This window comes from Mustela erminea, chromosome 20 (assembly GCF_009829155.1).
Source record: "Mustela erminea isolate mMusErm1 chromosome 20, mMusErm1.Pri, whole genome shotgun sequence".
Classification (NCBI taxonomy): Eukaryota; Metazoa; Chordata; class Mammalia; order Carnivora; family Mustelidae; genus Mustela; species Mustela erminea.
In genome coordinates, this window is record NC_045633.1 from 36,750,915 (window position 1) to 36,765,225 (window position 14,311).

Consider the following 14,311-nt stretch of genomic DNA (forward strand, 5'->3'; position numbering starts at 1 on the left):
ATGTGGTCTGCTCTCCAGGGCTCTGAGCACTGACGTCCTGGGGTCCTCCTTTCCTGACGCCGCTTCCCCCCACCCTGACAGACGTGAACTGGGGATACATTTACATCTTTGTTCGAAAACATTTAGAGACGAGGAATGCGGCATCAGAGAGGGACTGAGACATTCAGGAGTGTTGGGAGCTATGGTTAAGTGGGATGGGCTGGAAGTTACCGTCAAGCCGCCTTAGAAGTCAGTGGGGGGACCCAGGGCTTCATTGAGAAAACTCGGAGTGACGTGTCTCTTTACAGGAGGCTCTGAGCCGTCGATGGCAGATGAGAGCTTTGGGGCCCGAGTCACAGTGTTACCAGTCACATGGGGGTTAGAAAGTACAGTAAGGTGTCTTCTGCCAGCAGAGTGGCCAGCTGTCTGTGGACACATCTGAGGCTGTGACATTTTTCAGAAGTATTGCCAACTCTCGGTGGTTTCAGGCCTGATTATCTCCTGTGGCCTTAGCGTTCTGGGGCCCCACGCCCCAGCCGGTGTGCTCAGCCCTTCTGCGCACTCACTCTGTCAGTAAATGGTTATGGAATTCGGCTTCGTGCCGGGCACTGTTTTGGCCACTGGGGTTTGTAAACAGAGCCGTGGTGTCAAGGAATGACGTTCTGTGGGGAGAGGGCTGCTGTCACACACACAAGAATGTTGTGGCGGAGCTGTGGTCCTCCTTTAGAAGAGCTCTGGGCAGCCATTTGGCAGGTAGGAAGCGTTTTTGCCTAATTTGGCTTAAGTTTTTTGGTTCTTAAAATCATTTTGGTTCTTAAAATCACTTGCTTTCACAAATGTATTTCTTCAAGCGAGGCTAAATGCTGGGACATTAGAGTTTGGAGGGACTTCTGGAATCAGTTGAATTTTACCCGTTACCAGCTTAAAATGAGAACGAAAAAGATGTACCGGGTAGGGTTCAAGCTTAGGGAGGGGACTGAGGAAATCACGGTGCTCCGCTCTCTTTCTGCTTCAGGTGGAACCCCTCACCCACCTGGATGCTCGTAAATTTGAAGGAAAGGAAGGAGGAAGGCGGCAGAAAGGGAAAGTTGAGCCAGGCCTTTTCAGGTTCCTTTCGCTGGAACACTTAGCAGTGAAGCTTAGCTCTGTCTCCGTCTTCCACAGCGGTCGAGGGGGTTGGGCACTGACGGACACCACTGGGTCTCTGGTAGAGGGGATGCATTAGACATGATTTTTGGAGTCAGTCAGTAAAATGGATCTTGAGAAGAAAATGTACATAGGGTTTGAGGGAGAAAATACTGAAAAAAATCTTACAGCTTTTGGGGTAAGTGGAGGAAAAAAACCAAACCAGTGGCAGATAGGATTTCCTTGCTGCACCATTGTCTCCAGCACGGAAGGAGCTCCTTCTACCTGTAAGCTCTTTGAAAAGAATCATCTACAATAATAAGAAAGCAGATATAAACTTTTGGACCGCCAAAGTGGACTTTGACTTGAGTGTGTGAAAGGGTGGGAAATGAGATTTTTTGTTCTTGTTTTTCAAAGGCTGAGAATGCCTTTTTTTTTTTTTTTCCAGTTTTGCCTTTCCTGGGGTGTTTAAACCTGCTGGTCCCGCAGGACTGTGTCCAGGTAAATAGAGTCCCTTATGTGTGTGTACCTGCCCGCAGGGACTTATTTTTGGAATCAGGGCAGGGGCTTTCTCAGAGTTTAGGGAAGTGAAGATTGTACCAGAACTCTTCCAGACCTCTAAGATCGTTTTGTTTCTCCTTTGATTCGGAAGGATATGAAAGTGCTTGGTGTCAGCTTCAGCCTTATCCCCGGCATCTACTCAGTACTGATCTATTCTGTAAGAGCAACAACAACTAGTGTTTGTTAGGCGCCTGCTGTGCGCCCAGGTACTGCTCTGGTTGCTGAGATGGCTTTGTGTCACCCTCACACACAGGTCCGGGTGGTAGTACGGACCCTGTTTTGCAGAAGAGGAAACAGCTGCAGAGTTTCCACCCAAGGTCACAGAACGTGGGGGTGGTGGACCCCACACGTTGTGGCTTCAGAGCCTGACTTGAACCGCTGCACCACACGACTAAGTAAATGCTTCTGAAGTGTCTTATTCCGATTTTTTTTTTTTTTTGGACCCTTTCTTAACCCATCCGGTGCCCCCAGGCATGTTTTCAGAGGCATCAGTACTCTGCCTTAGGCTGTCACCTTATTATGGCTGAGAAAATCGAGATCTAGAAGCTCATGTTATGTAACTGCTCTGTACGACCTAGTGAGTGAGGATATGCAGCCCAGGTTGTCTGATATATAGGTCACTGGTTTTCCCACTGTGCTGTATTGCTTCCATTACAATTTTTTTTTGAACTGAACTAAAAATTTACAAATTTAATTTGTGTCACTCCTGTGGATGAACTAAATTAAAATAGCTAGGTACTGTGTGATTTTGCCCTAGGGAGGAGGGTGGTAGGCTTTTAGAACTGAACATTTGCCTGTGGGGTTATCTGACCTACTCCTGAGGACCCTCTCTCCAGCCGTTGGTCCACTTCCTTAAAGTGCAGCGAAAAGTATTCAGAGGGAGTGTAAGAGCTGTCCTCAGACTTGAGTTTGTGTGATCCTTTCACAGAAGGGCGAGTGTTTGTTTTTTCTTTTTTTAGGTTTAAATTAGTTGTATCCCGCCAGAGGGTAAAGTTAAAAAAGACCTAAATGAAAAAAAGAGAAAGACCTACGTGCAAGCCTTCTTTAGTTACTTGTCCTTGTCGGGCAAGAAGACTTTAAAAAGAGGGTGGAAAGAACCACCTTGATTCTCGGTGTTTGGCTTTTTGTTTTTGTTTGTTTTTTCTTTGGGGCCTGTGATTCCTTTTGTTGTAACCTCTTTCCTTGGCTAATGCTTTGTTTAAAAACAAGTGCTCTGGTATTCTACAACAAATTATCCAGCAGGCTCCCTGATTGTGCTCTCAGATAAAAGACCCCAGGGTAGTCCTCTTTCTGTCTTTGAATTGCTCTTGTCTGTGCATGCCCAAAAGCAAAATTCAGTTTACTGCGTAGTTTCCAGCCCAGATTAATGTGGTTATCTAAAACTAGAGAACGGGAATTTGAAAGTGGAAGTGTGGATTGTGTTTAACCCTTCAGAGGCGCCTGGTGGGAATCTGATCTAGAGCAGGTAGCAGAGTTTTTGAGCTCAGACATCTTGAGTTTTTAGCCAGCTGACTTTGGTTTTGTCCTAAACTTCTGGAATTCTAAACTCTCAGTGCCAGAATGATGATAATGAGAGTTGGGCAGGCTCCCAGAGGGGCTGTGGAAAAGCTCAGGTTCAGATTTTGCCAATGGCCCCAAATCCCAAGTGGCCACAGAAGAGTAATTTGTTGTCACAGGTTCTGTTCTTAAGTTTTCCGGATGAGGTTCCCAGTACAAGAGCTTAGTAATCATCACTTAATATCAGAGTCCTTCCAGGGGAGATGTAATCCTGGGGGAGAATATTCATAAAAGCCTTGGCCAAGTGTTTCTTGTATTTGATGAGAGCGCCCTTTCCATTACTTAAAGCTTCTATAAAACTTTTCTAAGTAATTACACTTGGTCACCCACATTGGGTGTGGAGAAGTGGGGTGGCGTGGCTTTAGACTGTTGGGAACACAGGTTCTTCTTTCCCTGTGTGGTGGTTTTGAAACAGGGGCTTGCACACGGTCACTCCCCCGTAGCTTGTTAAACATACAGATCCTGGGCCCCGTTCCTGATCTTCTGAAATTTAATCCCTGCTGTGTGGCGCTGACACAGGATTTTAACAGCACCCCCAGCCCCCCAGTTCTTTTACCGCAAGCCCCCTGCACAGAAGTTTTGGAATCTCTGTTTTAGAAAATATTTTTGAGTGTCGTCTTGGGGCATTGGTAGTAGTAGTAGTGGTTTAAGATAATTTCTGTGCTACCAGACGTCTTCTGAAAATAAAACACTCAAGCCTGTTTGGTTTTAAAACCTTATATATTATGAAGTAGAGCACATTTGGAAATAAGTATAGTGTTCAGCTCAGTGAATTATCACAAAGTGAACAAACACCCAAGTAACAAAAACACTTGATTTTTATTACGTTCTTCCAATTGACCCTGTACCGCTTCTCTTCACTCCGCCGCAGGAAGGCGTGTAAGTAAAGGTTGATAGAACGCTGTAATAAGGTACAAAGAGAAAAGCCTTCTGTCTTTCTGTACTAGTTTGTTCTGAGCCATTCTCATTTCCGTCAGTTGTGGTAATACTAACTGGGTGGTGTTGGTCCTTGTTTTTGTTTCAGCCTTTAACTCAGTTCCTGACAGTGACTGCTAACGCTCGCAGGGTGTATCAGGATTAAACCTTAAGGTCTATCTTTCTTGAAATCTAATTCACTGAAAATATTCTCATGATAGTTTTGAAAAATGTCTAAAGATAGATTTCCAGCCCTGGCAGCTACTACTCTAGTAAACAAATGGGTCTCGCCAGTACTGCCTGGGTAGCCGGGTAAACACGTTTCAGGAGCCAGATGTCTTTATCTTGGTACAAGAGGAAAGGTGGCTTCTTCGTTAACCAAAAATAAAAGAAGTCACACCCTCCTCTCTCTCCACCCTAGCATAATCTGTCCTCCAGACCCTTTCCATTCCGAGCATTTAAAACCAAAGTTAATGAAGTTTGCTGAGGGCTCGTTTTCCTGTTTCCTTTCCTTTCCTTTTTTTTTTTTTTTTTAAAGATTTTATTATTTATTTATTTGCCAGAGAGAGAGAGAGAGAGAGCGCGAGAGAGCGCACAAGCAGCGGAGCAGGCAGAGAAGCAGGCTCCCCGCTGAGCAGAGAACCGGATGCGGGACTGGATCCCAGGACCCCGGGATCATGACCTGTGTTTCTGTTTTCTTTTGATACTTAAGAATCATTAGATTCTTAGTGGGCCAAGTCCTAGGTGTAGTAAACAGCAAGCTGGCTGGATTTCTTTGGAAGGGGATGCTTAATGGTGAAGGGACCTGCGGCAAGCCCCGTCCCTGAGTTGTGCTGGTGTGAACGGGGGGAGCTGTCCTCGGCTGCAGGTCTAGTGACTCATAATTACGTGCCAGCGGCTGCACATCTGTGCTTCCCTGGCGGGCACGTGGGTTCTGTGCATGGAAGAGCCGCCCCGCCCCCCAACCTCACACTCCCCGATCCTAGTTATCTCTAGTATCAGCTGAGCAGGTGACAAGACTCCAGTCACCCTGCCTGAATGGCTTTCCATCTTTCCAAAAGTACACCAGAGGCTTGTTTTGTTACAGTACATTGATTAAATAAATATTCCTGGCTGCACAAAGGGGCCGGAATCTGTTCCGGCTCCGGGCGGTTAGCTGTCCGTCCAAAGACACCGCGGCCCGTTTCCTCCCTCCTCCTCCTCTTGATCCCCTTCCCCAGCCAGAGGCTCCGAGGGGCAAGTAACGTCAGTTCTGTGACCTCTGCTTTGGGGCGTGTGTGGAGCGGGAGGGGTGGCGTCACGTCCTTTGGTGCCGCGTTGGGGCAGGCCCGGGGTGTGTGGATGGCAGGAGTGCTCGGGTGATTTAGACGAGAAGGTTCTTCCTTGCTTTGGGGTGTGGGACCTTTGTCTGCCCCCTTGAGCTCCTGGCAGAAGTAGAGTCAGGAAGGTCTTTCAAATTAGCTTGACTAATTTTTACAGGAAAGGGCGCTTCTGGTGTTGAAGTCGCTCTGGAGTGTGGTGTCAGATGGGGACCACAGAGCCTCCGTGACACTGGGTCCCGGTGTGCTCGTTTGTGTGCAAGTATCCGTCACAGGGCAGGGACTGGAGAGATGGTCACCACTGGGGCAGATGGCTGTCGTGGGCAGTGCAGGGACAGCCGTTGTACTCGTGGTGGTCTGCTGGGCTCCCTTTCGTTCTTCGGCCGGGGGTAGGACTCGTCAAGGTGAACACATGTAGATGAAAACCACGACTGAGTTAGTGTCACCCGAGCTGTCAAGCACCTCGGTAACAGGGAGTGACTAGTACACCAGGTGTGAAGTGACCGGTGTTTTCCTGTTGCACACAAGGCATTCCAGAAAGGGTCTGAACCAGGGACAAGAGGGAGGGTAGGAGGAGAAAGCGTGACACTGGAACGTAGGGCAGTAGGCCGTGGAGAAGACACTGTGGGCATGATTTTGGTGTGAACGGAGTGCCCTGTGGAGAGACGTGTGGCGGCCGGGAAGTGTTGACATGTCAGCAGCTCCTGACATCTGCTGCGAAGCGGTGACCCCGTTGACCGAAGGGACACTGTGGAGCTGTGACATTAAAGAGATGGCGGGGAACCTTGTCGCTGTGTGGCTGGCAGAGACCCCTCAGTAGGGAGGACCGTGAGAGGAGGCACAGGGAGATCTCTTAGTGTGTGTCTCTTCCAACTGACTGTGGGTAATTAGTTGGAAATGACATTAACCTGAGCGTCATTGTAATTTTGCGTAGTAACAACATACCAGCTGTTCACTGTGTTCTGTCCTGGTGGTGTGATTTAATTATTTTTTGCTATCTTTTAAGCTCTAATTGTATGTTGTGTTTTCCTTTGACCCCTCCTTGCTGCCATGTCCACAGCGCCTACAGTTTGGCAGTAAATGTCATTTCAGCTGCTTTGGTGCCCGCTCCGTGCTGAGGGCTCGGACTGCTCTTGGTTGTGCAAATCGGTGGGCTGCTTAGAAGGCCACGTTGGGAAGTTACCAAGACGGAGGTGGGTGACTGGAGACCTTGCTGTGTTTTCGGGATCCTCCAAAAGGTTTTAGCTTATGAAATAAGTAATGTGCATGATTCCAAGCCTGTCAAAGGTGCTGAAAATATCAAGTGAACAGACCAAAAGAGAAGTTAATTACTGAACAGTGATTGCTCGGATATAACCAATTATTGGATCATTAAATGTTTATTACCTGTTATATGCTCCTTTCCCCCATAAGGGCAGTTTCTTTTTTAAGTCATTAAAACAGAAATGGGATTTAAAAAAAAAATTCTGCTTAAAAAATTTCCACAAGACTGAAGTATTAAAAAGGTCTTGTGTGATCTGACAGCTGAATAGCCTGTTTTTCTTTGGTCTGTTGAATTAGTAATTAATGCAATGTATCGCCTAAGCAGAGAAAATAAGATTAGTTTTGCTTAGAAAGAAAACAAAACAAAACATTAACCCCTGAATGTGGGTTAATATTAAAGTGTAATATAAAAAAGTGTAAGAAGAGTCGAGTCTCCTTGAATGGTAAGATGCTCGGTGGTAACACTCATTTAATTAATTCATTCATCACTTTCTTGAGCACCGACATTGTGTTTACAAGGGATGGGTTATGTAAATACAGGGGAGCCGGGGGGCCCTGTGTCCTCCTAGAGACTCCGGGCTCACAGAGCCGTTAACCAGATGCTTCCTTGTTCCTGAAATGTCCCGGCAGTTGTGTGAATGGGCACAGGTGCGTTCTGTGGGGCCGGGGCGGTGGCTACGGAGACTGGACTTTCGGAGGCCACGGTGTCTTGTGGATTCACAGCAGGTTCTCCGCAGTCCCATCCCGTGGTTCACATCCCAGCTTTGCCGCGTATCGGGTTCGTGTCCCTTTACCTCGCCGTGTTCATCTGTGAAGTGGAGAAATAGTAATGCGGGGTTGTCGTGGGGATGACACGAGTTCTTAGGTGCTGTGACCACGTGCAGCGGATCTTGGCGGGGAGGCGGTGGGGCGGTGGTGACAGTGCCGGTGTCGTTTTCATGGGCTCATGCAACAGAATTCTTTCTTGGGGGAAATGGCAATTTAATTGGATGCTAAGGAACAGAACGATGGTTCAGGCATTTCTTGTATTGTCATGTGTAACCACATGCTTAATTTACAATGCCTGCAATAATGTGTGCTCATGTAGCACCGCTGTCAGAAGATTACAAAGGGCATTTATAACAGTTTATTCTCGGAACAGCCCTCCGAAGCAGGGAGACTGTTTATGCACATTCTCTGGAGGTGCGAAAGGCGGCAGAGAGCAGGGCCCTGCCAGGGACTGTCCTTCCATTGAGGTGTGCTTGGGCCTGGGTCTCTTGTGGGTAAATTAGACCAGTAGAGAGAGGCAGCTTTTCAGTCTCCTAGATTTTATTTGTAATTCTCAGTTAAAAAAAATGGTATTTGTGAGCAAGTATGTTCTGATCAGTAAATTACCAAGATGTCTTCTGTGGGCTTTAGCAGTAGTGAAACTTGCTCGTTCCTCAGGTAGCAGCTCACAGGCCGTCGAGTGTCCAAGTTGATCACGGGGATAGTGAGCATTAGTTGGGCGCTTCCTGTGTTCTCGGCACCATTAATTGTCAGACGCAGAAGTTCTCGCTCTTGCTGTCGCCGTTGTACAGACGAGGGAGTGAGGCTGTGAGGGGCTCCGCGACCTGCCCGTGGTGGCCGATCTCGGTCGGGCCTGAGCTCTTTTAACGTTTGCTTTAGATCTGTAACCATTTCATTTGGATTTATGTTTTACAACAGCCCTTTGAGAAAGGTAGCTTATCTCCATTTTGTAGGGGGAGAGGGACGTGTGTGTGAGAAGCTGATGGAGTGTCTTGGTGAGCTTTGTTGGGACCAGACAGGTGGAGGTGCCTGTTTCGTCCAAGGTGGACCGCCCCCAGCCAGGCTCCGCTGGGCCTCCAGCCGCGGAAGACGAGACCTCCTGTCCCATGGACTCTCGCAACGGCATCTTTCGGAGGAAACTTGGAATCTGAACAGTTCTTTGAGTCTCTGTAATTCTCGGGTAGTTTGGACTCAGACAGACGTAGATGTCTTGGGCCCGCTACTTCCAGGCACGTTGCCGAACCTGACTTGTCTCGGCATCTTCTATGATTTTTATCCAGCGTCCTGGTTCCTCCGTTCTTCAGGGTTGTTCCGAAGATGATGCACGTAAAGTACTTAGTGCTAAACCAAGGGTAGGTGGAATTCTCTTTAACTGGTTCAAGCCAGGTGTCACCCGGGGAAGCTGGGCCGGGGCTAGAAGGCTGGCCTGACTCCCCTGAGCCCAGGTTCCCCCCAGCGCTCTGGCCATGTTACTGGGATGCGGAAGATCTTATCACAGTGAGATGTCCTGACTCCCCGGAGAAACTGTCAGACCTGATTCTTTCTCTTGCTCATCACGCTGTCTTCTGTATGACATATAGTGGCTCTAGTAAGGAGTTTGTTTTCATGAAGTAATTTCCTAAAATAACTGTGGACGGTAGACTGTGAGCAACCCCCGGGGGCAGTTTTCTCCCTGTGCTGTTGGGGGGTGTGGGGGGCTAGGACACCGGGCGGAGGGAAGGAGCAGTCCCACTGAGCTGTAGAAACTGCGAATGAGAAAGGGAACAGGATTTTTGAATTTTCAGTTTTGTAGGGAAGCGGAAATTGAGGCTCCTGTTCAGGTAGGTTAAGCCCAGTCTCTTAATCATGAGGTCTTAAAAATTGGGCATAATTTACACCCTTGAAGGTGTTGGCATATGTTCTTCTGTTAAGAACATATTTTTATTGTAAAAGAGAATTTTATCCAGGTCAAGAATTTCCTCTAAATTAGAGCATATTCATTCCTTTTTTGTGGTTTGAATCTGTGGTGTCAAAACTTGTCAGGAGGGTTTAGCAAAGCTGGGCTTCTGACTTTGTGGCGTTCTCACTGGCGGCTGTAAACGAGCCACGGGGAAACGTCTGGTTGTGAATCACAGCGTGACCTTTCAGGGAAGACAAAACAAACCAGCCGCCCAACGCACTGATCAGATTTTTCTTTTTCTTTTTTCTTTTCTTTTTTTTAAAGTATCAGGATTGTAAACTGTGGCACTTAACAACTTGTCTGACCCACTTGGGGTGGTTCAGACAGTTTCCAAAATTTTTCTGTTTCTGTTTGTGCAACACATGGATGCATATATCCTTTTAAAATAACATATTGTTTTATTTACACAAGTAGGCAGAGAGGCAGGCAGAGAGAGAGGGGGTAGCAGGCTCCCCACTGAGCAGAGAGCCCAATCCGGGACTCGATCCCAGGACCCTGAGACCATGACCTGAGCCAAAGGCAGAGGCTTAACAACACTGAGCCACCCAGGCGCCCCTGTAATTTTGTTCTTTAAATTCATCCATTCATTCTTATCTATTTGTCCCTTGAGTGGATGATGATTAGTTACTCATGGGGCAATGATTTTCCTAAGAACCGGTGCATAGAAACCAGAATTAACACAATCTTTGCCTACTCACGCCCGCCCCCCCCAACTCCCCCCCCCCCCCCCGCAATGAGTTCACAGTCTTTTTTTTAACTTCTGGTGGGGCTTGAAAGGATTCACAAACTTCCCAAAAGTCATGGGCAGGAGATTTTGTGCACACACGTTTTTCCAGCTTTCATCAGACTCTCTGAGGGGTCAGTGACCCATAAAAGGTTAAGAACCCAGGTCTAGCGCTTGTACAGCTGTTCTGGAAGCGGTGGAAGGAGACACCGTTTCTGTGCCACCTCCGCTGGTTTTGACCTTTTGAGAGGCGGTAGCAGTTTGAGAATTGCACCTGTTTTCCGCCCCAATAAAAATATTTAAAGAGAAGAAAACATGATGTAACCCGGGCATGGTCAGAGCAAGACCAAGGGGTCTGGGAGATAGCTGTGCGGTGACCCGAATCAAAGTGAAGGTGAAAGCGCCGCTCGCGGTCCGGCAGCCCCGTGGCCTGTCGCTCGGAGGCACTTCTTAGCCAGGATACGTAGGGCGGGTCCAGCCCACTCTTCTTATGATATGTAATTAGCTGGGGGATCGGTAATAGCTTTCACCCCGTGGGTGTACGGAAAGACTGGCTTATTTATGTTGCATTCTGTCCCCAGCATGTCCATTGAGTTGCTTAATTCCAAAACATCTTGACCAGCTATACTGCTGGCTCATCCTTCCTTAGCTCCGAAAACCCCCAGGTAACACTGTTCATCACAGAACAGAATTAGATACTAGAGACGTCCATCTTGAACTGCTGTGGAAGGTTTACTTAGCAAAATACTAGAACCCCTTATGTATAATATTCTTATCCCTAAGGATAACTTTGTAATTCAATTTTAATTAAGGTTCTGCTCTTCTCTTCCTGCGACTTCATATGTTTCTTTGGGGAACAAAAATTCTTTAAATATTACAGCTCTGGTAATGCTGCATTTTAGGGTTGGGTAGATTTGGACGAAGAGGGCAGTCAGTGGAATTAAGTGTTATTAATGGGTAAAATTCTTTGTCCATTTATTTGCATATTGTTCTTCTGGGCCTGGGAGGGAGTTAGAGGCCATTATCGTCACTAAAGTCTTTCGACGTTTTTGTAGGTGGTTCAAGTGTCAGTATCACCTGTTTTGAACTTTTATATATACTGCATTATTCATTATGTTTCAAAAAGTGAATATTTTATCTAAGTAGATTTTTAACTTACGGGACAGTGAGAATGTGTTGTAGGCCTTCATAGTCTTGCTATTATTTACCATCCTGAGCACGTAATAGTAAACTCCAGATTAATAGTATGTGCTGAATACCTTTGAGTCCGGGACCCCCAAAACACCAGAAGACAGACTAGATCTGAAGTAAGAACTCATCCATGCTAGAAAGATAGGGACGTGGAAATGGCTTGGCACGTCTGCCCCGTAGGCTCCTGCTGTACTCATTATTTTTTCAGTGTTCGTAGAGCGGGGCCAGCTTACATCCTGTACTTCTTTCAAATCTTAAGCATTCAGAATTCCAGTAACACAACTGTATTTACACACAACAGTTAATATTCATTTGGCAGATGCTTAAATGGGGTGAGACTTGAGAGTTTTTTTTTTTTTTTTTTACTATTTTTTAAATATTTTATTTATTTGAGAGAGAGAGTGAGCCCAGGAACAGGGGGGTTGGAGGATCACAGAGAGAGAGGGACAAGCAGGCTCCCTGCCCAGCAGAGAGCCCAGAGCGGGGCTCCACATGGAGCCTGATCTCATGACCCTGAGACCATGACCTGAGCCGAAATTAAGAGTCGGATGTTTAGCAGACTGAGCCATCCAGGTGCCCCTATTATTTCTTTTAAAAAGAAAGGAGATCTTTCTTTTTTGTGTTAAAGCCTGTGCCTTTGGCTCAGGTCAAGGTCTCAGGGTCCTGGGATCCAGCCCCAAATCAGGCTCTAGGCTCAGCGGGGAGCCTGCTTCCTCCTCTCTCTTTCTGCCTGGCTCTCTGCCTACTTGTGATCTGTCTGTCAAATAAATGGATAAAATCTTAAAAAAAAAAAAAAAAAAGGAGATCTCACAACGACTCGATCACTACAAGATACCTGCTTATAGATAAATGGGTGTTAAAGCCTTAACCTGTCCTAATCGGATACACTCCTACCAGCTATTTGGGTGGAGGGAATTTTGGAGTCTTTTAATGAATGGATGGCTGTCATCAGTTATCTCGAAACGTAGGATGTGTAGGTTTGAGGGAGAGGGATCAGAATGGCGAAGGGGTTCATCCCAAACCCTGCTGTGCAAGCGGACCTGGGCACGTTTCTCCTGTAGACGAGGTAGTTCAGGGGGTACCGGAACTGCCTTCAAGTACTTGCAGGGTTTTTCATGAAGAGGGATTTTGATCCAGGTGGTCATTCCTACACCCGTTGGAGGCACAATTAGGCATTCTATAGAAAAAGAATAGATTTCTGGGCACCTGGGCGGGTCAGTGGTTGGGCATCTGCCTTTGGCTTGGGTCGTGGTCCTGGGATCGAGCCCTATGTGTGGGGCGGTCCCTGCTCAGCGGGGAGCCTGCTTCTCCCTCTCCTATTCCCTCTGCTTGTGTTCCTTCTCTCTGTCACTTGTAAATACAGTCTTAAAAAAACAGACACGCTGTTTGTGGGTCTCCGCATTCTGACACACTGATCCCTCACCTGGATTGTTGGGATGGGGTCAGCACCAGGAATGAGTGAGCTTTGAGGTCTCTCCATCCCAAAGAGACTCTGAGCGTGTGATTTTCAAGGCAGAGTGTTCTGAGTAAACCTGCTCACGGTTCAGAGTCTGTACCTGCTCCGTCTTCATCCTTACTCCTGTCACAGAACTGTTGTAGGTGCTCTGGGTGCTGTTCACTTAACCTCATGGTCATCATGTGTGTTGAATTGGAGCAAAACTAAGTTTATCCAGTCCCCCGGGTCGGCAGGTCTCTGCTCACTGTCTGAGCTCTTACAAGGCGAGGTCATCTGAAAGCAGGGTCTTGGCAAGTTCCTTATTGCCTGTTGTGCCTACAGACCCAAATGGGAATTGAGTTCACTTGTTTGGTATATGCATGTTTTCATCTCAAGTCACCTCAGTGACCTCTTTAAGGAAGACGTTCATGCTTTATTTACCATAGGACGCCCCCTCCCCCACCTCTCTCCTTGGAGGCAAAAAATGGCAGCGAGTTTTAAGGCTCGGAAGGACCGTGACCTTTTGTGATGGCTGCGTGTCTGCCCGCCGGTAATCATGTGGTCTCCTGTTACCGGCCGCCATTGATCTAGACCGGAGGCGCGCTGCTGGCGTGAATGGGTATTTTGTAAGTTGAGGGTTTTGTCTGGGTGGGGGGTGGTGCTGAGGGAGAAGGCAGGGGTAGAGTTGTGCGCGGGGTCAGTCTCACTAGGAGCGCGGAGAGGAATTCTCCGGCCCGAGCACCGGAGGGGCTGTGGGTGACGCCCTGGCTCTGCCTCCGCGTCCCGTCTCTTCAAATACTTGGCCCTGATGCCTTCATCTCAGAGCTGAAGTTCTAAGGATTAAGAGGAGAGAGAATAGAAATGCATCATTTTCTCTGCCAAAGGAGGTACTTAAACTAGGCAAGGAGGCGGGACGTTAACAAATCAAGCCTTGGCAAGGAAATCTGTCATGAACCAGCAATGTCTTGGAAAGCCTCTGTAGCTTTATTTTACAGAACTAAACATTTGCCACGACCAACACTTGTCTCTCGCTTACCTTTAGGATCGGCCTCAGGTCGCTCTGTGGAGGGAATGAATGCTTTTTTTGCCCATTCTGACAACATTAGGTAATTAATTTACAACTAGCTCAATTAGACTTAGGCCCATACAGAGTGTGCGTGGCCTTTTAAAGAGCCTTTGTTTTGATGCTAATTGAACTGGTTGTAGCAGAGACAGCCAAACAATTTACATTTATCTTTGGCAGGACACTAGGGCTCTCCCTTGGTATGGACAGCTGCATTTTCTTTTTTCCTTCTACCAAATTTGGTACTAAAATGTTGTGTGCTGATCTTAATTTTCTAATTTAAAAAGCTTTGAAAATGACACAAGCCACATATTTTATTGCAAACAAATGGGAAGATTTAGATACATAAGAAAGGAAATAAGATCATGGATAATCTTGGGGCACCTGGGTGGCTCAGTCGTTAAGCGTCTGACCGACCGGCTCAGGTCATGCTCCCAGCGTCCTGGGATTGAGCCCCGCATGGGGCTCCCTG

The 14,311-nt window shown here is 47.3% G+C and overlaps 1 protein-coding gene across 8 annotated transcripts in view; it reads left to right on the top strand.

Annotated features, from left to right (window-relative positions):
• The window catches only part of AUTS2 (activator of transcription and developmental regulator AUTS2), a 1,075,180-nt gene that overhangs the window by 17,362 nt on the left and 1,043,507 nt on the right, over positions 1-14,311 (top strand). Inside the window, exon 1 of one of the 8 annotated variants that reach the window (XM_032328517.1) lies at positions 13-732. The exons of the other annotated variants lie outside the window; for them this stretch is intronic. Coding sequence (XP_032184408.1) covers positions 634-732 — 99 coding nt within the window. The 5' untranslated portion in view covers positions 13-633. Of the gene's footprint in view, positions 1-12; positions 733-14,311 lie in introns of those variants that run through there. 8 annotated transcript variants of the gene reach the window in all.